A 26,870-nucleotide genomic window follows, 5' to 3' on the forward strand; every position below is an offset into this window, starting at 1 on the left:
GGTTGGTGTGGTTGGATTCTCCTCCAGTGTACACATTAAATGAGAGGTCATACCTATGGAAAGTAATCTTGGCAATTTAGTGAGAGACTTATCACGGCCTCTAAGGGGAATGGTGTGGCATTGTAATGATACTGCATCATAGTCCATGAGGCGGGCGAGTAAGTCTTCTACACAAGTTTTGTCGTAGACCGGGCAATTTTTGGGGAGATGGAGACAGTTCCTGTACAAATATTGCGGGTGGAATGAGGTTGGACAGGAATGGGTTTGCTTGTGAAGTCTGTCAGCTTTAGCTTGGGTTTCAGAAAGAAGCTTTGCCTACTTACTTTTAGAGACATCGCAGCTGGGGGGTCACAAAAAATTGGTCTCATTTGGCTGAGCTAAATAGAGTAGTCTGTAGTCTGGGAACCAGGAGAATTTGAGCAGTGGGGCTAATTGATGAAGGGACAAGCTTCATTGCCCCTAAGGGTATAAATTCTTTATTATTGCCCATGGTAAGCCTAAGTAAGTTGGGGAGAGAAACAATCCATCCCTCAGAGTCTCCTTGAGAGGTAAGGGCTAGACATTAAACAGAGGAATACCGTGCTCATGGCTCCCCCAGCCCATTCATAACTGGGGCAAAGTCAGACTTTCATCCTTTCAACACGGCTCTCACACCTCTTGGAGACGAGAGGGAAATGAAAAGAGGGAGGGAAAAAGACCATGCAAAATTAGCTGAGTTGAGGGATGAGGCCCAAAGCAGCATTGGGTCCCAGTTTCCTGTCCTAAGCCCCCTCACAGTAACAATGAGTATGGGATTGGGGGGGTAATACTGATGTTATTAGTAATGATATTCTGATTATTATGATGTTATTAACTATACTAATAGCAATGAAAAATAAGGAATCTTACCAAAATTAAGCAAAAGGTTGTTAAATAGGTGAGTTAGGTAGGACTAGTAATTAACTTCTTGGTGATTTAGCACTTGTCGAGCCATCTACATGTAAAAAGAGAGAGAGAGAGAGAGAGAGAGAGAGAGAGAGAGAGAGAGAGAGAGAGAGAGAGAGAGAGAGAGAGAGAGAGAGAGAGAGAGAGAGAGAGAGAGAGAGAGAAAGAGAAAGAGAGAGCATGGCATGTATTCCTACCATACTGGTCTCATTAGATTAAAACATTTCCTAAGTGATCTCATTATAGTGAGGTTCAAATCTATGCCATATAAAGTCTCACTCCCATTAATGTAAAGCCCCATCCAAGTAGCTGAAGCAGTGCTCTTAGGGCTTTGTCACTGTGCACTATTTTAATGTCCACACTCAATCCTGTCCAAGCCATGTAGGAGTGAGAAGAGGTTCCTGATAGGGTTGTGAGAGGTATAATAACCACTGAGAAATTTGAGTCTGAATGAGTGTTCTTTGCTGGATAGCAGGATGGCATCATTTTGGACCTACGTGTAACCTGTATGTCTGAAAGCAATATTACACTACCAGTAAGTATCTGGTGAACTAGCTCAAGTTTCATCTTAAGCATGCTACTAGTTTGCACATGGAGAAAAGTCTGACAACAAGCCCAATTACTTGAGTTTGTGGATGCAGCTTGATTAAGTGGATGGAGCTAAGGTATGCTTTAACTGGTTTACCAAATGATATTGTGCTATGACACTTTGTCATATTTCTTTGACAGAAATCCCTAATGATGGCATTTCTTTTAAAACACACAAAATGTGCTATAATCACAACATAGTATCTTCAAACTCTACTGAAACTTATATTGTTATTACTGAAAAACTACTATTATTAGTTTTTTTTTAGCAAGCATATACTGCACATATTTTACAGAATATATATACTGAAATGTATTTCATTTTCAGAGCTTGTTTTTTGATTAGCTCCAGTAGGAGAGAAAATTTCATTCCCTTCAGAAGGTAATTCAGATCCCAAGAAGTATATTGATTTAAACTTTATTAACATAATATCTTTAGGCAGCATAAACATTTTTTCAGGATACACTAAATTTTCAAGAAAGTATAATAAATGTATTACAATAATTTTTCCATATCTGCATAATTTTAATCATTCTTTATCTTATACCTTGTATGGAAATATCTCACTTTGTACTCATACAAATGCAATATCCATGAACAGGAATAAAAAATAAAAAACAATCCCTTAAATAGTTGCAAATGTCAACATCTGGTTATCAAACCGATTTCATTTTCTTGGTTGCAGGTTCTTCCTCCTTGGAATCTTTATTGTCTTGCTCTTGTGCTTCTTGGAAAATTGGATTTGGCTGATTCTTTGCATACGCAGGAGTAACCCAGTAAGGATTTTCGGCTGCATCTTTTGCAAATTTTAGAAGTGCTTCCCTTGGGTCACCTTCCTCTTGAACTTTCCTGCGAAGACCCATGTTACGGATGATGTATGAAGACAGGGTTGATCCTCCTGCAGACACACGCCCTCCTGAACCTGCTTTGCCCACGGGAAGATCTGGCTGCTGAGACCTAACTGGATCTTTCCTGTCCCGTTCCTCCAGTTTCCTTGTGGATTTGTGTCGCTCTTCACGGAACATGGGGAGGGCATGTGGGGTTATGATCTGTTGTGATACTACGACTTCAGCTTGCTTTGATCGTTTTTTGTGTTTGCCAGCTACTAGTACAGCTCCATTATGTGAAGATTTAGGATCATATAATAAGCGTACTTTTCCATCACCACAACCAACCATGAGCTGATTTAGTCTTGGATGCCAAACTATTTTAACTACATGACTAGGACCCACTTCCAGCTCCTTAACAATGTCCCATGTATTACGATTGTACATTAACAATTTCCCGGAAGATTCCCCCTTATTAAGTGATGTCCCTGTTACAACTAGTTGATCATTGGGGCTGAATACACAATCTGTCATACTGAATCTATTAAAGAGCCCATTAGCTACATGCACAGCTTGTTTTGTTTTACGAATATCCCATAGCTTCAGAGTGTCATCACCTCCCCTTGTTGCAAAACCTTTGTTATCATATGAAAATACCAACCTTGAAGTTTCACTTCCCCTATCATGAGCATTCCTGACATTAATACTCACATTTACAAAAGTTTTTCGATGATCCCACATCTGTATTGATCCATCATCACAAGCACAAGCTACCAATAACCCATCACGGCTATAGGCACAAGTGGTGGGCTGTGTTTTCAGACCATTGGAAGCTCTTGCTTTGATGACATGTCTTTGACAATGTGGGCTGCTTGTGTGCCAAATACGACAAGTCCCATCCCTTGCTGAAGTCAGAAATTCCTCTTTGTCTTTGGGATGCCAAGTTCCACAGGTAAGGCCTGCTATGTGCCCCTTTGTCTTTGCCATGTCATGTAAATACATATCTCCTTTAACACACTCAAATAACTCTATTCCATCCCGGTCATATACTTTCGCTTGCTGAGATCCTGACACAACCAGAACTTTATCACCTGTGCAGCTATACTCAACACTGTTAACTGGGTAACCATCAGCTGGACAGAATGATCTAAATGCTTCGCGTGACTGGTCCATACCCTGAAAATCCCAGTAACGAACATCGTAATCCAAGCCTCCACTAACCAGCCTAGAACCTGAGGGATCCACTGCCAAGCCAGAGACTGTTTTGGTTCCATGCTCAAGGACCAACTCGTGTGAGATTGGCATGTGGCGCCTCTCTTCCTCATCATCCTCTGCATCTTCAGCAGGTGCACTGCCGGATTTATCAATACTCATTCCCGGGGGAAGAGGAGGTCCCACAAAGTCATCATCTTCATCATCATCTTCTGTTACAGTTGATTCTTTTGTGTTTGCTTCTGCAGACGGAGAACTGTTGGGTTTTGCTGCATTTTGTGTTAGCAATTTTTCTGCAAGATAAATGACATATCTTTGAATAAATAACAAAAACTGTTTTGCTATTTTGTATGTAAAAGAAAAAAAAAAGAATCAAATAGTAATCACAAGAAACATATCAAAGGAAAATACCAAGTAATGTTTTGAGCGAAGAAAAGGAGGTAATGGTTGAATAGAAAAAAGAAAGAAAAGAAAAGAAAAGAAAAGAAAAGAAAAAAAAACTTGTCCTCCCTTATATTACCTAACTAAAACTAGTGTCACACAGGAAGAAAGAGAAATTAAGAAAAGAAAGAAAGAGAGAGAGAGGAAAAAAAAAAAGGCTGTCAAATAAAGCTATTTTGTGATTTGTTCACATAGTTATTTACTTGCTCAATGGCATGTCTATGAATTACCCAAATCATAATGACACTGTCATAGTGGTTGAGTGAAACAATATCAAACTAAATAATAGAGAATTATGTTCAGCATAAAACCATAATGAACCTCATGAGCCGAATTAGACTTATCCCCAAATGTGGATGTGGGTGTGCCAAGAAGACACTTTCAATATTTCAAAACAGCAAGAGGATGCTAATCACAGTCTGAAGAGCCATATCTCAAATGAAGAAAATCTCTGGCTATTATGGTAGACATTTGTTTGAACAGAGCAATGTTACCTCTATAACAATTTAGGTTAGCTCAAAATGAGCCTCTAATCACAGAGGCCCAAAGGCCCAATCTAGTTCAACTTCATGTAAAATAATCACTCTAACAATGTTGTTGTCAGTTATGTCCTTCTTATGAGGTCCTCTGGTTGCCAATAAATCCCTAACAAATATACAAGCAAAATGACCACCCTAATTATAAGTTCAGAGTGTCTATCTGCTACATACAATCATACATCGCAGTCCCTGTTAGACCGCTAATGCAGTTACTATCATGGGATGTGATGATTTTTTCTTTGCTGTGCATGACATACAATTTTTTGCTTTGATAAGGAAAAGCAATTAATGCCTGAAACTTGGACAGGTCATTATGTGTTTTGTGCTGAAGAAGGTTGCACTGACAAATGAAGCCAGAAAAAGTGGTCTGGTATGCCTCATAAGACCTCAATCCATTCTGTTAAACTATTGCCACCTGGGATGGCATATATGCACATGGCATGCCCACCTTGAATTTAGTCTGTTAATTGTTTACACAGAGATGACTCCACAGTGCTTAATCACCAAAGAGTCAATCACTACTCCTCCTTATCTCATCTATTAACGGTTTTCCTTTTTTTTGAAAAAAAAAAAAAAAAAAAAAAAAAAAAAAAAAAAAAAAAATATAAATAGTATATATATATAATATATATAGATAATATATAATATATAATATATATATAATATATATATAAAAATATATATATAAATATATATTATATATATATATATATATATATATATATATATATATATATATATATATATATATATATATATATATATATATTGCCATTTGTATTGTTAATGACATTCTGATAATCATAATGTCAATAATAATAAGAGCATTGATATTCAATGAAATTAAAAACTAAAAAAGAATCAAAGAAAGGGGAAATACGGAGAAATCACTTAGACCTACTAACTGACTCCTTGGTGGTTGAGCATTCGTAGAGCCATCTATGTGTAAACACATTCCGCAAAACAAAACTATAATGATTATTACATATTCCTGGTGGGTTGATGTGTTGATTTTGCTCAACCAATCTTCACACCACTTTACCTGAACAAAGATCTACCTGACCTACCTGGGTATTTTTGGGTATTTATGCCGCTTTTCCTACCTATAACTAGATTATGAAAAGCATAAGAATACAGCAAACCTCAGACTAAGCTTACCTATATTTGTTTTATTTCTATCAATTGCAGACTTTCGTGTTTCTTCTACAAGTGTGTCGATATCAAACTCCTTTGCTTTCTTGCCAAAGCCAGAAAATCCCATCATTGCTGCCATCTCATCTGGAAAAAATAAAAAAGGGATCTTTACAATTTTAGTAGTTTCTGAAATTTATGTTGAGTCATAATTGGGAGATTTCTATCGACTCTGACTCCGATTCCACCACTCTGACTCTGACTCCACAGCCATGATAGATATATATCTGTGTGTGTGTATAGATATATATGTATATATATATATGTGCGCATGCACGTGCACGCACGCACGCACGCGCACGACACACACACACACACACACACACACACACACACACACACACACACACACACACACACACACACACACACACACACACATATATATATTTATATAAATTGCAAACCACAGAAATGGGTAAAAAAAGGCTGCTTGCCTACTCTATTGGTAAAACAAAATCATTCTTAAGGCACTGCTACTGGGATGACAAAAACACATGCCAAGTCCCTTGTGTTTTTGTTCACTGACTGTCTTTAAACATAGGCTAGATCCAGGGTGTCAAACTCAAAGCACTCTGTAGGGTAATTCTTATTTCCATTCCCATCTTGATACCAAATAAAAGCATATACCTAGCTCCCCAAGATTCTGATAGTAAAAACTGCCTGACATTGCACATTTGAATACAGTTTATTTTATTTATTGAAATTTAGATAGTGACAGTAATGGTCACAAAATTCATATGATATGACACCCCTGGGCTAGATAATTCATAATAATCATATTGTCAATAATAATAACAGCAATGATAAAAAAAAAAAAAAAAAAAAAAAAAAAAAAAAAAAAATCAAATCAAATCAAAGAAAGGGGAAATCAGATTAAGTCACATATCACACAGCCCTATTACTTGGCTCCTCAGTAGCTGAGCACTTGTAGAGCCATCTATGTACAAACAATATTCACAAAAGAAAACTATTGTAGACAGTGTAATTAGCTACCAGGAATGAGTTTTCTTCTATTACAAGGTGTACCTTCATTTTGCTTTTCCTGTTCCTTCTGATGCTGAAACTTTCCAAATGAACCGAAACCTCCACTATCTTCTTTTTTCTCCTCCTTGTTACTAGGTTCTATGGGTGAAGACTCCTCTGGTTCTTTTGGTTTCCCTAGGCTTAAGCCTATTTTTCCAAATGATATCTTGCCTTTATTCATGTTCGTCTGAAAAAGAATGAAAAGGTTTACATGTGTTTACAGCTTTTCTATATGCAATTCAATAGTTTGGTAAGCTTGGAACCAGATATTACCAGAACCACAGAGGTTTTAGTTTAAAAGAGAAAATAATGCATAAACTGTAATGTATTACTAAATAGATACTTTTCAGCTATGACAATTCCAGCACATACTGAAAATAAAAAAGTCCTCTGATACAGAAATATGGTACTCCCAACACATTCCCTGAACACTGTCTTTTGCTTATAAACGTGTACTTTTTACTTGATTCCCGAGTACTTAATTCCTCTAGGCCTATTTGTGCTAACCAATTAAAAATACTCTTATAATAGGCCAATCATTATTGAGGATGATGCTTTTTGTTTGTGATTTTGTGAAAATTAGTTGTTCAAGGCAATTCAGAGCTGGTTCTTGTATCTAGATGTGAATGTGAATGCTGTATTGCTTCCAGTATAATACTGACAATGCAGGAAACAGATTGACAATACACTCTAGAGATTTATCATTAAACAAAATACAAGATCTATCCTGGTAACATGTACATGAAAGATGTTTGTTGACTTTTCTCCTAAAGTACCATTTAGTGTGGAGGCAACTGTAATTACTATGCAAATGATCAGGCAATTACATTCATCCCCTCAAAGCCACCAATTTCACTTTCTTATTACTACAGATACTGCATGTAGTCTACTTTGAAGGCAGATACCACTTAGTTCCTTTCGAGCATGATTAGTACATTTACCAAATTTACAAACTCATTTCCTGGTGGAACTCTGATACTGAAAAGGGTTAAGGCACAATTGAATCAAAGTAACCCTTACTTACATATGTATAGTAACTCTTAATAAATATTAATCACAAACCAAATCCTTACTAAAAATCCTAAATATGATCACAAACAAGCAGGCTTCTCCTGCGCTGTCGGAAAACAAAGGCCAAAAAATACCTAGCTTATATCAGAGGGTCACCATTCACCATTACACGTATAAGAATCAGTGTTCTATATTACAGCTCTACAAATCCCAAAGCACAGGAACCTTGGAGACAAAACTCCAAAAATACCTGCTGCTGCGTACCTTTGTTTACGTTTCCTCTCCCGGTCGCCTAAACTACCAACACAGTCGCGTGGGAGCTATTTTGGATCCATTGTTCCGGCATTATTCATTATTCTGATTCTGACATTGAATATTGATAGCCTGAATTCCCTCCTTTTTTCGTTTGTTAGTAGTTGTGGATATTTAGTATCATTAACATATCGTTGTCTGCCTATAAGCCAATATGGAAACGTATGTGTAGCCCAAAGTATGTGGCTCCCCCCCCCCTCTCTCTCTCTCTCTCTCTCTCTCTCTCTCTCTCTCTCTCTCTCTCTCTCTCTCTCTCTCTCTCTCTCTCTCTCTCTCTCTCTCCTCTCCTCTCTCCTCTCTCTCTCTCTCTCTCTCTCTCTCTCTCTCTCTCTCTCTCTCTCTCACTCTCTCTCCTCTCTCGTCACCTTTTTTGTCTGTCTGTCTATCTGCCTTTGCCTCTGTTGTCTCATCTTCTATCCTCTCGTCTGTCACCTTTCTGTTGTCTGTCTGTCTATCTGCCTTTTGCCTCTTTTCTCTATCTCTCTTATGTCCTCTCTTCTCGTCTCTCCCTTCTTCTTTCTGTTCTCTCTCTCTCTTCTCTCTCTTTCTCTTCTCTCTCTCTCTCTCTTCTCTACTCTCTATCTCTCTTCTCTCTCGTCTCTCTTCTCTTCTCTCTCTCTTCTCTTCTTCTACTCCTCTCTCTCTCTCTCTCTCATCTCTCTTCTCTCCTCTTTTCTCTATATATATATATATATATATATATACATAAATACATATATACATACACATACATACATATATCTATATGTATATTTATATGTCTATAAGCCAATATAGAAACACTTGTATGTGTAGCCCAAAGTATGTCGCCTTCTCCTCTCTCTTTCTCTCTCTCTCCTCTTTCTCTTCTCTCTTCTCTCTCTTCTCTCTCTCTCTCCTCCTCTCTCTCTCTCTCTCTCTCTCCTCTCTCTTTTCTCTTTCTCTCTCTCTCTCTCTCCTCTCTCTCTCTCTCTCTCTCTCTCTCTCTATATTATATCTCTATATATATATATATATTATATATATATATATATGTATGTATATGTATGTATGTATATATATATGTATCTGTGTGTGTGTGTGTCTCTCTCTCTCTCACTCCTCTCTCTCTCTCTCTCTCTCTCTTCTTCTGTCTCTCTCTCTCTCTCTCTCTCTCTCTCTCTCTCTCTCTCTCTCTCTCTCTCTCTCTCTCTCTGTCTGTCCTCTCTCTGTCCTCTCTCTCTCTCTCTCTCTCTCTCTCTCTCTCTCTCTCTCTCTCTCTCATATATATATATATATATATATATATATATATATATATATATATATGTATGTATATATATGTATCTGTGTTGTGGGGGTGTGTGTGGGTGTGGGTGTGGGTGTGTGTGTGTGTGTGTGTGTGTTGTGTGTGTGTGTGTTTGTGTGTAGTGGTGTGTGTGTGGGTGATGTGTATGGTGTGTGTGTGTGTATGGTGTGTGTGTGATGGTGTGTGTGTGTATGGTGTGTGTGTGTGTGTGTGTGTGTGTGTGTGTGTGTGTGTGTGTGTGTGTGTGTGTGTGTGTGTGTGTGTGTGTGTGTGTGTGTGTGTGTGTGTGTGTGTGTGTGTGTGGTGTGTGTGTAAGAACTCCCTGTCAGGCTTGATAAGAAAAGACATTTCGTTTTTTATCACACACACACATCCGTCTTCATCTGTACACCACGAATCTCAGAAAACATTCATCCACACTTTTTGATCTATAATGACTTGCTTTATTTCACTCGTGATTTGCATCCATCACACCTAATAAATTCAACTCCGAACACGAAGTCCAAACCGCACGGATTCGGACGCATGTAAACACACCTTCACATGACGGCAGCCGCTGTGTTTTCTGGATTTTGACAGATGCATTGAATTTCCTCTTATTTCTCCTCTTCTACACAAGCCTTTACCATGATACACAGTCTGTTCATCGTGAATTCCTCTGGGTAGGTTTATCAGTCGAAGGTAAATATGTTTTTCCCCATAGATTCGGGTAATTATGTATGGTCCAGAAATATGGGTGCCAATGATCTCGCAGGATTGAAATTGTGCTGCAATACCCGTGCTGATAATTTTACGATTGAAAATACCGATATTAATAACTTTTATTTTATATGTATGTCCGTAATATGGAGAGCAATTCTGATAGTAGTGAGGTTGAAGGTTGAGGATTGAAGTTCCAGCTTTGGGAATATACCTGGTGTGGTTTTAGTTTCACAAACCGCTATATTGCAAGATAAGCAGTTGGTGTAATGAATAGATGGGTGAAAAGTCAGATGCTCTTTATCCAAGGTGTTTCTGATGCACAGTGAAGAAAATGTTGATTAGCATGTAAATTTTTACATTCAGTTGACTGCTATCTTGTTTTCTCTGTTTGATTTTATGAATCATGGCAAAGATGTTTTGTTAATTTTTTAGTTTCATACAGCCATATAATATGCCTTGTCTCAATTATGCACACTGTCATATGTGTGAATCTCTAGTTATTTTCCATCACAAAGCACATTTACCTTGTACCATATAACTGTGTGAACTGAAACTGTTTCAGAAAAATTACCAAGGTAATTTTCTAGAATATTTCTAGGCCCTAAATCTATCAAAAATAATTTGATTGATTTTCCTAGTGGTTTTAGTCAGTGCTAGGCAACAATAGCAATGTTACTAGAGGTGATAAGTGGGAAGAGCATGAAGTATTCTTGGAAAATGGAGGGGTTAGGTTGTTTAGTGTTCATGTATATAATTACCTTGTTAGGGGCTGTTCCTAAATTGCCCTTCTGTGGGGTTACCATCCCCCTAACCCCCTGTCTGACATGGCAAGATGATGCCTGGACAGGTTCAAGCGGAGTGAACCTTGTAGGTTATACATGATTTTGGTGAGATGGAGGCTCTGCAAGGTAAAAATCCCTCGCTGCATGATCAGTCCTGAGTTGTGCAAGTGTTTGACCGTTCATATTGCGCCTATTTATGCAATATTGCTGTTTATTCCTGTGAGAAGTCCATTTATGAGGAGTCCACCGACTACTACAGCTATGCTTTTTTTAGTAGATATTATTAGAAGCCTATTGATTCAATTGATTTATTGTGTTTTAAACCAAGTCGGTAAGTGATCCAATGAAAGAGTGCAAAGAGAGAGAAAGAATATTGAAGAAAATGGTTTAACCATATCAGATTATGGTCATGATATACATGATGGGCAAGATTAGGTCAAGAGGTGGTTAGCAGTGTGTGGCTTTGATAATATTACCAAATATTTGAGTAGCTATACCTTCCTTTTTTATTTAATATGAGATTACTAAGAGAGAGGATATCTATGAACTTTTTTATTTCAGGGATGTTTTTATGGAAAAACACTGGAAGAGTGTTATACCTAGATCTATATGCGATTACTTCTTTGATGCCCAGAGGAAAGCCAACAACAATGAGGACATTCCGCCAGTCATTACCACTCCTCATCATTACCTCATCAGTGTGTTGCGCAGCAATCTCTTCTTCATTGCAGTGTGTATGACAGAAGGTAAGGGGATTCTTTGGGATAGAGTAATTTTTGGTAAAAAGTAATTTGGTTTCTACATGCAATAAAGTATCCTTGACTAAATTAAATGTTGTTTTGCAGTTCCTCCTTTGTTTGTGATTGAGTTCCTTCACCGTGTGGTTGATACATTTGAAGATTATTTTGGAGAGTGTACAGAGTCCATTATCAAGGAACATTATGTGGTAGTCTATGAGGTAAGCTTAAGACAGTATTTTTTAATGTGAGGTAATCCATATACCATTTCTGTACTTCATATTCCCTTGTGTAAATGGAAGGTCAAGTGCAGAACTTTTGATTTCTTTTTGTTGGTTTTTGAATTTTTGAATTGAAAAAAAAAATGTAAACTGAGACTGAGTAATTTCAAGGAGTACATCATCTTTTCAGCTCCTGGATGAGATGCTGGATAATGGGTTCCCTCTTGCAACAGAAAGCAACATCTTAAAAGAGCTTATCAAACCTCCCAACATACTTCGTACCATTGCTAATACAGTAACTGGAAAATCAAAGTAAGCATTCTTCTTGTTGTACTAAAGTCTTGGAAGACAAACACAAAACAATATAGTCTAGGTGATATAGAGCAGGAAAGCAGGTATTTTTTAATTTTATAATCTGATCTAAATATGGACCACCATGAATTCTGCAGGGTAAGCTTATGCTGTGTAAATATGCAGTGTTACAGCAAGCAGGGAATGCTTAGCCTTATCGCTTAGCACGAATGGTTCTACACCATGCTATTAAAATGAATTCTACAAAATTATAAATGCACCAAGCTGAAGGTAACTGGATAAAATATTGCCTTGCACTTGCATATAATCATAAGTGAGCTTATGAGTAATTTTATTTTGTAAATATAAAATTAGGGGGGATTAACCTATCAGAGATATGTTACTGTATTATAAAGTTATAGATTGAGACCTGTTCTGATATGGCCGGAAGGTGCACATTTTTCAAGATAGAGAATTTTATAGTTAATTTTGTTATATACTAAAGCAGGAAAAGGCATAATTTTTTTCTGACAAGGTGCATGTAATGTCTTAATATTGAAAGGTCTTAATCACCCACCACAAGGGGCACTGCTGTAGGATGTACTGCCAGTCCTGTTTCATAAATTCCTCCCCAGTCTAATTACATCATAAGAGACTTCTGGGGTTTCCCTGAAGCTTTGTTGTGGAACTGACAGAAAGCAGGTCAATGATATAGCAAACTAATGTCCAGAGTTGTTTAAAGCAGATCCAGAAGTATCTGCAAGAAACACAAAACTGTGTGTTCAAGATGGCAGCATTTACACCACTTGTAGTGTGTTCCTATAAAGGCAATAGTTCAATAGATTTATTTATATGTGGAATAAAGGCTCCCACATGTGAATGTTGTGGTTAATGCACACTTAATGTTGTAAACATGTTAGATGTGATGTATGGTGAGTAGTTAATTTTCCTCCATAGATTTTACTAACTTTGTACTTAATAAAGTCATCCATATAGGATTTTTATACCAAAGATCTTTTAAGTATTTTGAAAATGTTTTGCATGCAAACAGTAATAAGAATTTTGTTATTTTTCCACTTTGAGCTCTAGTCAATTATATAAATTCTCAGTGGTGTTCAATATATATGGTATAGAGAAAAAGTAGAGGTTGCTAGCCTATTTTGCATCTCAGTGTAATTTTTTAAGAATACAAGTCCTCCTTTTGTTTTAAGGCAGAATGGGATGTTACAAGATTTTTGTAATAGCAGAGTAATATCCATTTCTAATTTTGTAATTTTATTTTTGGTCTGCCAGAGAATATCGGTAAGTTTTGCTTATTTTGATTTTTCATTGATTTTGTCCATAGTGCCTGTTATAGTTGTAGGGGGAATCTTGCACTACCTAGCATTATTTTCCTTTTTGAAAAATTTGAAGGCATCTTGTAGTTAGAGAAATGACAAGGTAGTAAGACTATTGTTAGAATTAGAAAGTAATCTATAGTCCCCCCTCCCCCCCTTGAGTTTCTGTCTGAAGTTATTATTTCTTACTTTGTGGTTATCTGTTGTACTTTAACCAGAGTTCATACTAAAAGTGAGACAGTAGAACTTTTAAGAAATACTCTGTGTAAGTAAGTAAGTAAGTAATATAGTGAGTAAAAATAGTTGACTTAGAAGCAAAGTAAAAAAAATATTTTAGCGTAAATTGTTTATTTGAAAGGAAATTCACTTATAGTATCCTAGATCTCACACACAGGACTTGCAACTTAGTCTTAATTTTGAGGAACCCAAATTCTCACATTGTATTTATATTGGAAATTGTATAAGTAGAATAAAGGTAAGGTAGAAGGGAAACTGCTACAAGATAAAGATGAGTTTTATATGTGGAAATGATGATGATAAAAAAAATACTTTGAATACATTTTCAGAGAAGGTTCATGGTGTGCATTTCTCTGCAGCCAAAATGGAGTGGTTTGTGATTATCCCCCAAATGATTTTGATTGGAAATGATGAAAATAAGTATCAGGCTTTAGGAAATTTCTCTTGCTTGTTCTATACTTCAGCCTGTTTGGAATTGGAGATAGCACTGCATATAGCACAGAATAGAGAGGCTTTAATTTTGTTCTACAATATGTGTTGACAGTGTAAGTGCAACTTTACCAACTGGGCAGCTGAGCAATGTCCCATGGCGGCGGTCAGGAGTCAAATACACAAATAATGAAGCTTATTTCGATGTGACTGAAGAAGTGGATGCTATCATTGACAAGTCTGGGGCTACAGTCACAGCTGAAATCCAAGGCCATGTAAGTCGTGTTCAATTTTTTTTCTATTTATTATAGTCATTTTTTGATAGTCTTTGAATTGGTGATGAAGATATGTAAAGTCTGGTAGAGTAAGGTATAGTAATTTTGAACAATTTATTAGGATTTAGTAATGATTATCTTACAAAGAATATACCATAAATAAAATGAAAAAGGGAAGGAAGGTTGAAAATTATGTTAGGCTTACAAAGAATGTTGATAAAATGTATGCCGTTAATTAGGAAATCAGGCATTCAACTTCCAAATAAATATGGATTCTAATCTTTTAAGTGACTGACCCATATTCACTCCTGAGTTGTACAGTGAAAATATTATAGAATATTTATGTTTAATCTTATTGATAATGACAAAAGTTGTCTTATACTTGGAGTAAGAAAAAAAGTTAAAAATTTATGTATAAAGACATGAAAAAGAGCATTTTATGTACATATAAAAGAAACAAGTGATAGTTCCATAAATCTGTTTGATACAAGTTTTTACTGTTTTGTAGACCAGTATTTCTTGGTCCCTCCTGGTTGGTATTCTGTTGTTGGTATTTTCCTCTTCACTCCTATCCTTTTCACAGTTTTATGAGACATTTCTGAATTTGTGGCTCGAGTGACACCAAAGGCTGGTTCAAAACACCTGTGGGCATATCTCACATTGTATGGGGTGATGGCTCTTCCTGTGGTAAACTTAACCTATTGGCAACAGGTACTGTCTGCTGTAGTTTTGTTTTGTGACGTTTGTTTACACAGATGGCTCCACAATTGCTCAGTCACCAAGGAGTCTGCTAGTAGGTCCTACATGGCCTCATGTGATTTCCCTTTCCTTTGAATTTTTGGATTTTTTTTTCTAATGATAATGGTGTTATAATTAGTATTGACATAGGGATTATTCTAATAATCATTAAAATAGTAATAGAAATGATAGATAAAGAATCTCGCCAAAAATTAAGGAAAAAGCTTGATAGATGAGATAGTTATAACTATTGACTCCTTGACTTGTAGAGTGATATATGTATAAACAAAATTTATAAACATAAATCACAGTGGATAAGGCTTCTTTGGGTAAACTGTCCTTCTGGTTGTGCTTTTGCTTTTACGATAGTAGTTCCAGATCCTTTTCTAGAGTGATTTATTGGGTTTTTACAAATTTTCTCTAATTCAGAATTATTGGTGCTTACTTGATGTACAATGTTTTATATATTTTGTATACTTCTGTATTTTCTGATGGTAATAGGATGGTCAGTACCAGTAATACTTTTAGCTATGTGAATTTAGAACTTGCAGTTTTGCATTTGCTTTGTTATAAACACAACAGAAATATTGTATATGGATCCGGTTGGTTATTAGAAGAGAGAATCAGATAATGTGAGATGAAGACAGTGGCCTTGTTCTGTATCACTGTCTCAGTCACTCAATGAAGGATTGTTGTGCCTAGGCAGTTTGTCCTGTAAACATTGTTTTCATTACAAAGTTTTTCTGCCAGTGGATGCTGTAACTTGTTTTGATTGTTCAGGACATTGCCTTTGGTATGTGCTTGGTGTGCTCTTCTTTCACCACTTACTACTGTTTCCCATATGGATATTTTTAGCCATTCATCTGATGTACCTAGTCAAAAAAAAACAAAGAAACTAACCAATACAGTAAAACAGCTAGCTGTCAACTGCAGCCATTCCCATTTACATCACAGCAATGGGCAGGGCTTGTGGCATGTCTCGCCTCTGATCTCAAAACAGGTTTTGGGTGTTGTGGGATGTCTCGTGACACTCTGCCTTCTCACCGGAAAAGATGTCAAGGCATTTCTAACCCTGTGTTCTATCTATAGAATTAGAATCTGGATTGTGTCTGGATTTAAGATATCTTTATCTTTGCATTCATGATCAAGCTCTTCATGAAATTGTTTCATATTTTGCTGGACATCTCTGAATTATCTGCTTTCATATGTAATATCCAATTACATAAGTTATTAGTTAAATTGCTCTTTGGGAGGATGCTTCACAATCAGAATTGTAAGATTAATGCTGCACATGAATTGCTGTATCCATACTTTGGTGTTATCAGATTTAGGTAATTGCTTGGACATTCAGTGCACTCAAGATTGGCATATTTTTTAGTAGGCTGGTACTTTGTGATCAGTTTTGTTACTGTCACCTTTAATGTTCTTAAAATGTGCTTGGGATATATATTTATTATTTAGTAATTATGAAAATATATCTCAAATGATGAACAGTTTTTCAGAAAAGAGAGTGAGAGTGAGATAGAAAGGGACTAAGAGAGAGAGAGAGAGAGAGAGAGAGAGAGAGAGAGAGAGAGAGAGAGAGAGAGAGAGAGAGAGAGAGAGAGAGAGAGAGAGAGAGAGAGAGAGAGTGATAGAAAGAGACTAAGAGAGAGTGATAGAAAGAGACTAAGAGAGAGAGAGAGAAAGAGACTAGGAGAGAGAGAGAGAGGAGAAGAGAGAGAAAGAGAGTAGAGAGAGAGAGTAGAGGAAAGAGAGTAAGAGAGAGAGAAAGTAGAGAGAGAGGAGAGAGAAAGAGAGAGAGAAGAGAGAGTAGAGAGAAAGAGTAAAGAGAGAGAGAGAGAGAAAGAGAGTAAGAGAGAAAGAGTAAGAGAGAGAGAGAGAAAGAGAGTAAAAGGAGAGAGAGAGAGAGAGAAGAGAGAGAGAGAAAGAGAGAGAGAGAAAGAGAGAGAGAGGAGAGAGAGAGAGAGGAGAGAGAGAGAGAGCGAGAGAGGAGAGAGAGGCGGAGAGAGAGAGAGAGGGAGAGGAGAGAGAGGAGAGGAGCGAGAGGAGGAGAGGAGAGGAGAGAGGAGGGAGGGAGAGAGGAGGAGGGAGGGAGGAGGAGGAGAGGAAGGAGGAGAGAGGAGGGAGGGAGAGAAAAGGAAGGAGGGAGGGAAGGGAGGAGAGAGGGGAGGAGAAGAGAAGGAGAGGGAGAGCGAAGGAGAGGGAGAGAGAAAGAGGAGAAAGGAGAGAGAGGAGGAGAAAGAAAGGAGAGAGAGAGAGAGAAGAAAGAGAGAGAGGGAGGAGAGAAAGAAGAGAGAGAAGGAGAGGAGAGAAGAGAGAGAAGAGAGGAGAGGAAGAAGGAGGAGGGAGAGAGAAGAAGAGAGAAGAGAGAGGAGAGAAAGGAAGAGAGAGAGAGGAGAAAAGAAAGAGTAGAGAGAGAGAAGAAGAGGGAGGGAGGGAGCGAGGGAGGGAGAGCGAGGAGAGGAGGGAGGGAGGGAGAGCGAGGGAGGGAGGGAGAGAGGGAGAGCGAGGGAGGGAGGGAGGGAGAGATAGCGAGGGAGGGAGGGAGGGAGAGCGAGGGAGGGAGAGAGCCTAAGAGAGAGAGAGCAAGAGAAAGAGAAAAAGAAAAAAAGAAAAGGAAAAAAGGAAAAAAGGAGAAAGAGAAAAAAGTAATTGCATTGGATACCTGCACTATGTAGTGGGCAGTGGCTACTGCAGCATGCTTTTGTGATTTAACTTTAATATTTAAATATTTACACATTTCTGTTTTTTGTCATTATTATATGGACTGTTAAGAAAAGAATATATAGATGATTATCTATGGTAGTTGTGTGGGGCAGTGGGTAACGCTAGAAAAATTGGCTGAGTATCCATAATGTTGTTTTTCTCTCTAGATTGACTGCTGTGTCAAATTGTCAGGGATGCCAGATCTTACCCTGTCATTTGTAAACCCACGCCTCTTTGATGATGTCTCATTTCATCCATGTGTCAGGCTTAAACGTTGGGAGGTAAGTTTGTACCTGTCGATATTGATTTTTAATTTAGAAAAATTCAGTCCATAATATTGAATAAAAAATGTAGATGGAGTTGTTTGTCGGTTGACATCTGCTCACACAATATACATATGAATGTATCATACATGTAAGAATATACATAAAAATATAGTATAAATGAAGCATACAAAGAAAACTAGATTGAATTTTCATTAACATAATTCTGTATTGTTTTGCAGTCTGAACGAGTGCTGTCGTTTATTCCTCCTGATGGGAACTCTAGACTCCTGTCATACCACATTGGCTCACAGTCAGTAGTTGCCATTCCAGTGTATATTCGCCACAATATTTCCTTCCGTGATGTAGGAGGAGGAAGATTGGATGTCACAGTAGGACCCAAACAAACTATGGGGCGAACAGTAAGTGTGTTCTTTCAGGTGTCCAGTCTTTTAAATTTTCTTCTTAATCTTGCATTTCCCTGTACTTCTGGAGTAATAGATATTATAAATAATATTATTATTTTTTTCTCTCATAGCTTTTCTGGTTGATGTAAAAAAAAATCACAATCCATTGCAGGTTGAAGGTGTGATCCTTGAGGTTCCAATGCCAAAGTGTGTTCTGAACTGCAATCTGGTAGTGACTCAAGGAAAGTACTCATTTGATCCTGTGTCCAAGGTGTTGCGGTGGGACTTAGGCCGTATTGATCCCACAAAACTGCCTAATATAAGAGGGAATGTAAGTTTGAATTTCCTTTTTTTTTTTTTTTAGAGAGAGAGAGAGAGAGAGAGAGAGAGAGAGAGAGAGAGAGAGAGAGAGAGAGGAGTGAGAGTGAGAGTGAGAGTGAGAGTGAGAGAATGAGAGAATGAGAATGTAGTTTTTTATTCTTGACTTCTTTTCCCTAATGATGTTCAGTAAAGAGATACTGCACTTTTGTTCTCTTTTGGGGAAGATTTTATTATTATGCTTCTTTTTTTTCAGATCAGCATACAGAGTGGATCCCCTCCACCAGAGAGTAATCCTACCATAAATGTAAGTTGTTTATTTCTTGCATTGTAAGTGGAAAGAACTGGGTTTTTGTTTTAAGAGTTGAGAGTAAATTTCATATATCATAATAGCAGCTTACCTTTTATAGGGTTTACAATCTACTTTTATAAATTTATATAGTAGAGTAACAGGAATAAGATTGTATGGTAATATAAGCAAATTTTCTTCTTTTTCTTACAGGTGCAATTCACAATCACTCAACTGGCAGTCTCTGGCTTGAAGGTGAACCGTCTTGACATTTATGGAGAAAAGTACAAGCCATTCAAAGGTGTAAAGTACATAACCAGGGCTGGCCGCTTCCAGGTTCGCACATAAGGGAAAGTTAGAGAATGTATTTGAATGCTGTTAAATTTTCATTTCTTTAGGCTGATTTTTCTGTAATAATTACATGGTTTTGTTGTTGTTGGAGCTTGTGTTTTTGTAGTATATTTGCAATGATTAAATTTGATAGTTGCTAAATGTTATGAGATAAATTTTTTGGGTATAACACTTGAGTATTTTTATTGTTTGAACAAAGGAAAATACATTTCCATGCTTTCTACTGGTTCTGTATATGGTAGGTTCTGTTCTTAAATGTCATAATTAGATATTGGTTTTACATTTAGTATATTAATTAAGCATGGAATTAATTAATGATTTGAAGATTATAATAAGCTTATTCATGTAATTTATATATCAACAATGACCAAGGAATCTGTTTGATGAGTAGAGGAATATTTGTGTACAAGACTATATGTTGTTTTGTCAGAGGTAACCCTAAAAAGAAGAGAAAAAAGAAAGCTAGTATATACTTGAGATATTTAACATTGCATACATTGCAAAGAGAAATGTAACGGTGAATTTAATTCTTTATATATATTTATTTTTGTTTGATTAAATTTTTTTTCTCATAGTCTGTTGTTGATTTTATGTTAGTATTTTAAAAGGATATTTATGCAAATCCTGACTAATGCAGACTAGAAAAATAATAATTATGAAACAAGATTATACTAGTTTTGAACATTATTTTGGATTTCACACATTTGAACAGCACTCCTTGAGACTTGAGATACAGCTTCATATTTCATTTTCACAATTTTCATATAATAATAATACAAGATAGAACATGACTGCACAGGTCATTGCATTTACTTTTCTTTCATCCTCTGTCTACAAGATCTTCACTTTGAAAATTTAAGAATTAATGATAAAATCAATACCAGTAATGAACTATTTGATGAAACATTTTGTAATATATTTTGCATAATGCAGTATTCACATTTTATGAAAGTAGGATGGTGTGAAGGAGTGCTGATTTTTGCCATTAATCACATCTCATGATGTTTTCTTTTTCTTTAGTAGAATAACAAGTGAATTCATTCCAGGTTTTCCTTTTATGTTACTTAGAATCTCCTAACCTTTGCTTGAGTGTGTCCTCTCTCATTTCTAGGCTGTATTTTGATTGTTAAATAAAAGTTATTGTAATTACTGGATTCATTTTGACTGTGGTATACTCCAACCCTGAATTTAACTCCTTGATGAGGATTGTAGGTAATACATTCTAAATTGATCCTACAAAGCCCATATTCCTATTTTAATGTATATAACCAACTGATACCAGGGACATGCACTGTACACTATGGTTCTGTCTTCTTTTTATGTATAGATTTCTTTCACATAAATGACTCCATAAGGCTATAATCCCCAAGGGTCAATTACTAATCCTACCTGCCCTCACCTGTTTAGCATTTGATTTTTTGGTGAAAAAAAAAGTATTTCTATTATTATTATTATTGTTAACTATGCTTATTACTGTTGGTATTGTTATTATTATTATTATTATTATTATTATTATTATTTTAGTATTATTAACAATGATACAATAATAGAAATTAGTATTTTTTTACAAGCTTACAAGGAATGGAGTAAATGTGAGGTCAAGTGCCTAGTAACTGACTCATGGTGACTAGGTGCTTGTGGGGCCATCTGTATAATAATAAAAAATAGAAACAAAGAATGACATAAAAAAGTACATGTTTACATGGATTTCTGGGATAAATATTAAATATTATCATAAATGAACATGTAAACAAGTTACTCTACTGTTATGTGAATGAAAATGATAACAAAGAAAACATTTTTTTTTATAGAATGTCTTCCTTTATATAAAGAACAATCCCACAATCATTTCACCAAGACCTGAGTAATGAAAACATGATACTTAAGTACAATTTTTATTTACAACTTGATTACATATACAGTATAGACATCTTTCTACAAATATGTTCATAAATTTTGAGTTTAAACACCCTGCAGTTATGGAAAACTTGTTGCCACTTTAAAATCATTACCCTGTAAATATTATCAAAATATTTATATAGCCTTTGCATAATTCATTTCTTCAAGTAAGTACCTATATTCAATGGTAAAAAAATGTGACACATGCTATCCAGACACAAAATTAAAATAATGCAATCTAAATAGCCATAACGTGCATTCATATGGGTAGGCATGCCACAGTACAGAGAACAAGCAGCTTTCCTATAACCCACTGAGCACAATAACTCATCAGAGTTCAGCACCCTCTTCATTAATGACAATGTCACATTTGAAGACTTCTGAAAAAGATTTTAGGAAATGGGGGACAACTTCATCTATGGTAATATCCCTGCCCAACTCTTTACTCATTGACGTTACACCTTTATCTGGGATGCCGCATGGTATTATATTATCATACCAACTTAGGTCTATATTGCAGTTCAGAGCAATACCATGGGTAGTTACATGGCGACCTTGAATACCTGTAAAAGAAGGAAAAAATATTTCATGTTTGTTCCCAGAATATCTCCAATTGAGCCTATTCCATAATGAAAAATGTAAATATTTAACATGTAATTACTAAAAATTATGCTTTAACTGTTACCAAAAGAAGGCTAGGTCCTTCTAAGATGTTCTTCCCTAATTTGTGAAGGAGGGGACAAAGAAGGGTAGGGGAGAGGAGAAATGGAAAAAAGGATTCTGAAGAAAATTAAAGAAGCTTTAAGCCCTAAGTATGTAGCTCTAGTGAAGTGAGGGAAATTGTAACAATGTTCCTACAGGAAGTTGAGAAATGATGGTAATGTTTTCAAGTCTTACATAGTAGAATGTGATACACAGAAAGAATAATTTTAAAACTATGAATCAAATTGCAGCATGGTCCGCTTGTTTAGCAGGATGAAGTGCTACATACAGAAATATTTATGAATGGTTAATGGTTATAAAGCAAAATAAATGTGCTAGATATCAAAGGTCATATAGCACTATAGAAAAGTATAAGAGTAAGGTAGGGATAAGCAAAGGAGAAGGGGTTTAAGGGCGATTAGATCACAGTCTCAGGAAAAATGTCAGGAGGGATAGAATCCAGGGAAGGGGTTTAAGTCAAAGGGTCACGTGTATCCAGGGGGAAGAAGCAGGGATAATGGGGAAAGGAGAGGGAATGGGATGTGTTGGGAAGGAGTAGGAGCGAGGTGTGTAGGGGGACCCTGAGTAGGGAGGATGATGGATGCTGGCAGTTACTTTGAGTGTAGAAGGAATGGGAACAGAGTTTCTGAAGGGGATTTGGTTGGGAGGTTTGAGAAACAAAGATTTTCTTATGAGGGCGTGCAGAGGGGACATGTTTGGGGATGGAGGGAGAAGTTGATGGAGGGGAAAATGGGGTGGAGCATTTAGCTTGTTTTGTGTGATGAGATGGGCAAGGAGGAAGAGGGGTAGGTATAGAGCAAGTAGTGACTGGAGTGTCTGGAATAGTGATGATTGGAAAAATACATTATGGGAGCCACCATAATTGGCACACATGTGTGACTGTGCAGAGCAGTTTGATTGATTATGACCATGTTGGGCACATAGAGGGCATCAAGCTGTGAAATGGTAGTGTTTGGCAGGATGGCCTAGATGCCAACAATTCTGACATTGTTGTGGGGGAGGTTGATATGGTTGGACAGGGAGGCTCTCCACCAATGTAAACATTAACCCAATGCCGACAGGGAAAATGAATAAAAAGTGGGGAAAATGCTGTGCTCATTTTTTATATTTTTGTGAAATGTCTCTGCACAAGCCACAAAGGAGTCAATTAGTAGATCTTGTGATCTTACCTGATTTCACCTTTCCTTGTATTGACATGAAAAATGCATTGTTTACTAGTGCTATGACTATCGATGGTGTTAATTTTATTGTAAACATTAGAATTAATATGTTATAAACATTAGTAACAGCAAAATAAGATAGCGTAAAATATTTTTGTAAATCAACGAAAAGGGTGAACGGGTGAGACAGGCAGTACTCGTAACTGGCTCATTGGTGACTTAGTACAAGTGTAGCCATCTATGTGTAAAAACAATTAAACAAGTAAACTCACAGTGGGCATGGCATGTACGTACATGCCATGCCCGTTGGCAAAGGGTTAATGGGGAAGTCATGTCTACAGAAAGAAATCTTGGCAATATTAGTGGAGACTTACTAGAGACTATAGAGGGAATGGTGTAGCATTGTACTGATACTGCATCATAGTCCATGAGGCAGGCGAGTAAGTGTTCTCCACAATCTGACCAATCTTTTTTGTAGAAAGGGCAGTTTGTCAGAGGTGGAGACAGTTCCAGTGCAAGTATTGAATGAGGGATGAGGTTGGGCAGGAATGGGTTTGCCAATGAAGTCAGTTAGGTTAGATAATGCTACAGCTTGGGATTTGGATGTAACTGTGACAATGCGGGAACAATCATGGCTAGTGCAGAAGGAAACTTTGCCTACTTGTTTTTGGAGACATTGCAGGAAGAGGAGAGTGTTGTCAGAGTAAGGGGCTGTGGGGGGTGATTACAAAAAATTGATCTCATTTGGGTGGCCTAAACAGAGGTGGAGGTAGTAGAAGGATGGGTCCGTGTGGAAGAGGGAGTAGTGTTGAGAGAGGTAGTATTGCGGAGAGGTGGACAGAAGGCTTCCGAGTAGTAATAAGGGAGGATGGGGTAGTAGATGAAGAAAGTTATGGGGGTGGAGATGAAGTAGAGGATGTTGGGAGAGGAGGAATGTCTCCTGGAGATTGAGTATTAACCTGGATGGATGGTTTGGATTGGACTGATGTGATAGTAGGTACTGAGGACGGGGTAGTGGTAACAGTGTTCAGTTGTGGTCAAAGGAGAGCCTGGGGTTGGGGAACCAGAAGAACTGAAATCAATGGGGTTATTTGATAAAGGGGCAAGCCTCAGTGCCCCTAATAATGGTACAAAGTCTTCATTACTGGCCATGAGTAAGCCTAGAGTATGTTGGGGAGAGAAATAAACCACCCCTCATGGTCCCCTTGAGGGGTGTGGGCTAGACAGCTAAACAGAGGAATACTATGCCCATGGCTCCCCCAGGCTGTTCATGACTGGCACAAAGTTCATCTTTCATGCTTTCAACATGGCTAGCACACCTTAGGAAGTGGATAGTAGAAGGGGTTGGAGAAGAGAAAGAAATGAAAAGAGGAAGGGGAAAAGACAGTGCAAAATGAGTTGAGTCGAGGCCCAAGGCAGGGGTGATCCCAAGCAATGGATCTCAGTGTCCGTTTCCAAAGCCTTCCATGGCAACAATGGGCACGGGATGAGGGAGAGGGGGGGGGATGGGTTGCAATATTCATGAACTCACCCAATGCACAAATTTTGTTGTCTTTCACCCAAACTCCAGTATGGGGTGAAGTTTCTGCGACAATACCAAAAGACCTACATGTGCGAATTACAGCTCTTTCCAAGGCACACACATACCTAGAAGTATGAAATAATAAGGGTCATTCTTACAAAATACCCTTTTAAGCTTTTATCTGCTATTTATTCCAATTGATTTTATATTAAGTTTTAAACTAGATGGAATTTCCTCATACAAACTTTCCTTTCTTTCTACTCTCATCACTATTTTGACATTTTGTATTACTTTTATTAGCTTTCTTTTCAATTCCAGCAATTCATTCTGCAGTACTATCATCATTATCATTATTATTATTATTATTATTATTATTATTATTATTATTATTATTATTAATTATTATCATCATTAGAATTATCATTATCATTATTATCATTATCATTACTGTTATTATTATTAATATAATAATTATTATGATTATCATTATTATTATAATAATAATAATAATAATAATAATTATTATTATTATTATTATTATTATTATTATCATTATTATTATCATTATTACTATTACTGTCATCATTATCATTATTATCATCATTATTATTAATATATATTTTTTCATTATGCCATAATAATGATTATTATCATAATCACTATTACCAACATTATCATTATCATCATCATTATCATTATTATCATTAGTCTTTCCCTCTGGAAAATATGAGTTCCTGGAATCTCTACTTGCCAATTCACATACATAATAGAAAAAGAAAGGAAAAAGAATATACAAAAGAAGAAAACATTTTAAGACACATAACAGATACAAGGGATATATCATAACATCAATTTTATGTCCATCACTTTGAAATCTATACACTAAATCCTCTCATACCCACTTACCACTTTATCCCTGGGTTAAAGGAAGATAAATGAAGAATTGGATAAGCAGTAAGCTGTCCTGGACCATGGAAGGTGATAAGGCCACCGCGGTTTGTGCGGTGGAAATCAGCTCCAAGTGCCTTTAACTTGGCCTCTTCCTCGGCAGAGTACTCGTGGTCGCGAATGCCTGTTGTGTAAACTGTACAGAGGGTGAGAAGAATTCTGGTTGTAAGAGTGTTCAAGGAAGTTGATTGATGTAGCAGTGAGGAGGGAACCTAGCATTAGGAAAAACTTTTTCCAGCTATTATCTTTATTTATAAGTCATATGCAGTGATGACAAGTCTCCGAATTACCTAATCATAAAGTTTATCAAAGAAAGAAAGAAAGAAAGAAAGAAAAAAAAAAAAAAATCTAACATAGATCTGGTAATTTGTTGAGCTGCCATTTTAGTGACTACTTTGATTAAAAACAAAGGCAAGGTTAATTCTTCTGTGTCTTGAACTGATTAGCTATGAACTACTTGCCATAAAATTGTTAAAATCAAATATAAGTGGGATAGTTACAGAATGCCTATGAGCAAGGCTTGTTTTAGTAATGGGAAAAAAAAACTTACCCGTTTTCCCCCCTTAAACTTGTTAAACATACATAATGGCCTTAGTTCAGTACATTCATAACTTTGAATAGGAATATATGTGAATTGTAAAAGCTCATATATTCCACAAAGGACTTACCTGGGTCATGCTCCAGTAAGAGCATAGTGTGGCCTGGTTCCTTCTTGGACTTTGCATTCTGTCTCACCTTCTCAGCAACTACCTTCTGATAATCCCAAGCCATCTTATAAGGAACACGCCCTAGTTTTTGCACGTAGACAATTTTGTTTGCCATTTTTCTTTCAAATGTCTTAGGTACACAAAAGTAAAGAGATAAGTGTAAGCACGCATATACTTAAATGATTGTTGTACTAGCTAGCATATTTCTAGAGACTGTGGCCAGATTTATCAACTTATTTGGCTTCACAATTACCAAAGCAGCAAATAATGTAACTATTTTCTTTCCAATGCCTGAAGCATCCATACACTAAAATTTACTTTGCATGTACATAGTTTTCAAAAATGATAAACCACTACAGCACAGCACTTTTTCACTTTTCAAAACGTCCCATGCTACTGACGTAAGGATCTTGCATCATCTTGAGCTTCCTCCAGCCTTGCCGAAGCATGTGCTCTATTCTTAGCATGTCTGTCTTGGGAATAGCA

General features: G+C 36.8%; 3 protein-coding genes across 5 annotated transcripts in view; 1 reads left to right on the forward strand and 2 right to left on the reverse strand.

The window, feature by feature from the left end:
• Positions 1–1,912: 1,912 nt before the first annotated feature.
• LOC119584496 (WD repeat-containing protein 70-like) lies at positions 1,913–8,125 on the reverse strand. Of its 2 annotated transcripts, none has more exons than XM_037933143.1 (4): positions 8,025–8,125; positions 6,753–6,936; positions 5,691–5,810; positions 1,913–3,845 (listed from the first exon to the last, which is right to left on the reverse strand). In XM_037933143.1, the coding sequence occupies exons 2-4, from the start codon at positions 6,928–6,930 to the stop codon at positions 2,170–2,172; spliced, it is 1,974 nt and encodes a 657-aa protein (XP_037789071.1). In that variant the 5' UTR covers positions 6,931–6,936; positions 8,025–8,125; the 3' UTR covers positions 1,913–2,169. The 2 variants fall into 2 exon arrangements, with proteins under 2 accessions (XP_037789071.1, XP_037789072.1); XM_037933144.1 differs by having other exon boundaries at positions 1,915–3,845; positions 7,895–8,026.
• Positions 8,126–9,829: 1,704 nt separating this feature from the next.
• Positions 9,830–20,583, forward strand: LOC119584497 (AP-3 complex subunit mu-1-like). 2 transcript variants are annotated; one of them, XM_037933145.1, is made up of 11 exons: positions 9,830–10,001; positions 11,385–11,569; positions 11,669–11,781; positions 11,972–12,093; positions 13,366–13,374; positions 14,191–14,350; positions 17,965–18,078; positions 18,303–18,482; positions 18,640–18,798; positions 19,042–19,092; positions 19,288–20,583. In XM_037933145.1, the coding sequence occupies exons 1-11, from the start codon at positions 9,967–9,969 to the stop codon at positions 19,420–19,422; spliced, it is 1,263 nt and encodes a 420-aa protein (XP_037789073.1). In that variant the 5' UTR covers positions 9,830–9,966; the 3' UTR covers positions 19,423–20,583. The 2 variants fall into 2 exon arrangements, with proteins under 2 accessions (XP_037789073.1, XP_037789074.1); XM_037933146.1 differs by lacking the exon at positions 13,366–13,374 and having other exon boundaries at positions 9,833–10,001.
• Positions 20,584–21,306: 723 nt separating this feature from the next.
• LOC119584498 (putative lipoyltransferase 2, mitochondrial) overlaps positions 21,307–26,870 on the reverse strand; it is a 7,350-nt gene continuing 1,786 nt past the window's right edge. The window contains exons 2-5 of the mRNA XM_037933147.1: positions 26,346–26,870; positions 25,636–25,813; positions 24,739–24,854; positions 21,307–21,887 (exon numbers count right to left, since the gene is read on the reverse strand). The exon at positions 26,346–26,870 is cut by the window's right edge and continues 124 nt beyond it. Coding sequence (XP_037789075.1) covers positions 21,655–21,887; positions 24,739–24,854; positions 25,636–25,813; positions 26,346–26,499 — 681 coding nt within the window. The 5' untranslated portion in view covers positions 26,500–26,870 and the 3' untranslated portion in view covers positions 21,307–21,654. The remainder of the gene's footprint in view (positions 21,888–24,738; positions 24,855–25,635; positions 25,814–26,345) is intronic.

The sequence above is a fragment of the Penaeus monodon genome, chromosome 18 (genome assembly GCF_015228065.2).
Source record: "Penaeus monodon isolate SGIC_2016 chromosome 18, NSTDA_Pmon_1, whole genome shotgun sequence".
In the NCBI taxonomy this organism is placed as follows: Eukaryota; Metazoa; Arthropoda; class Malacostraca; order Decapoda; family Penaeidae; genus Penaeus; species Penaeus monodon.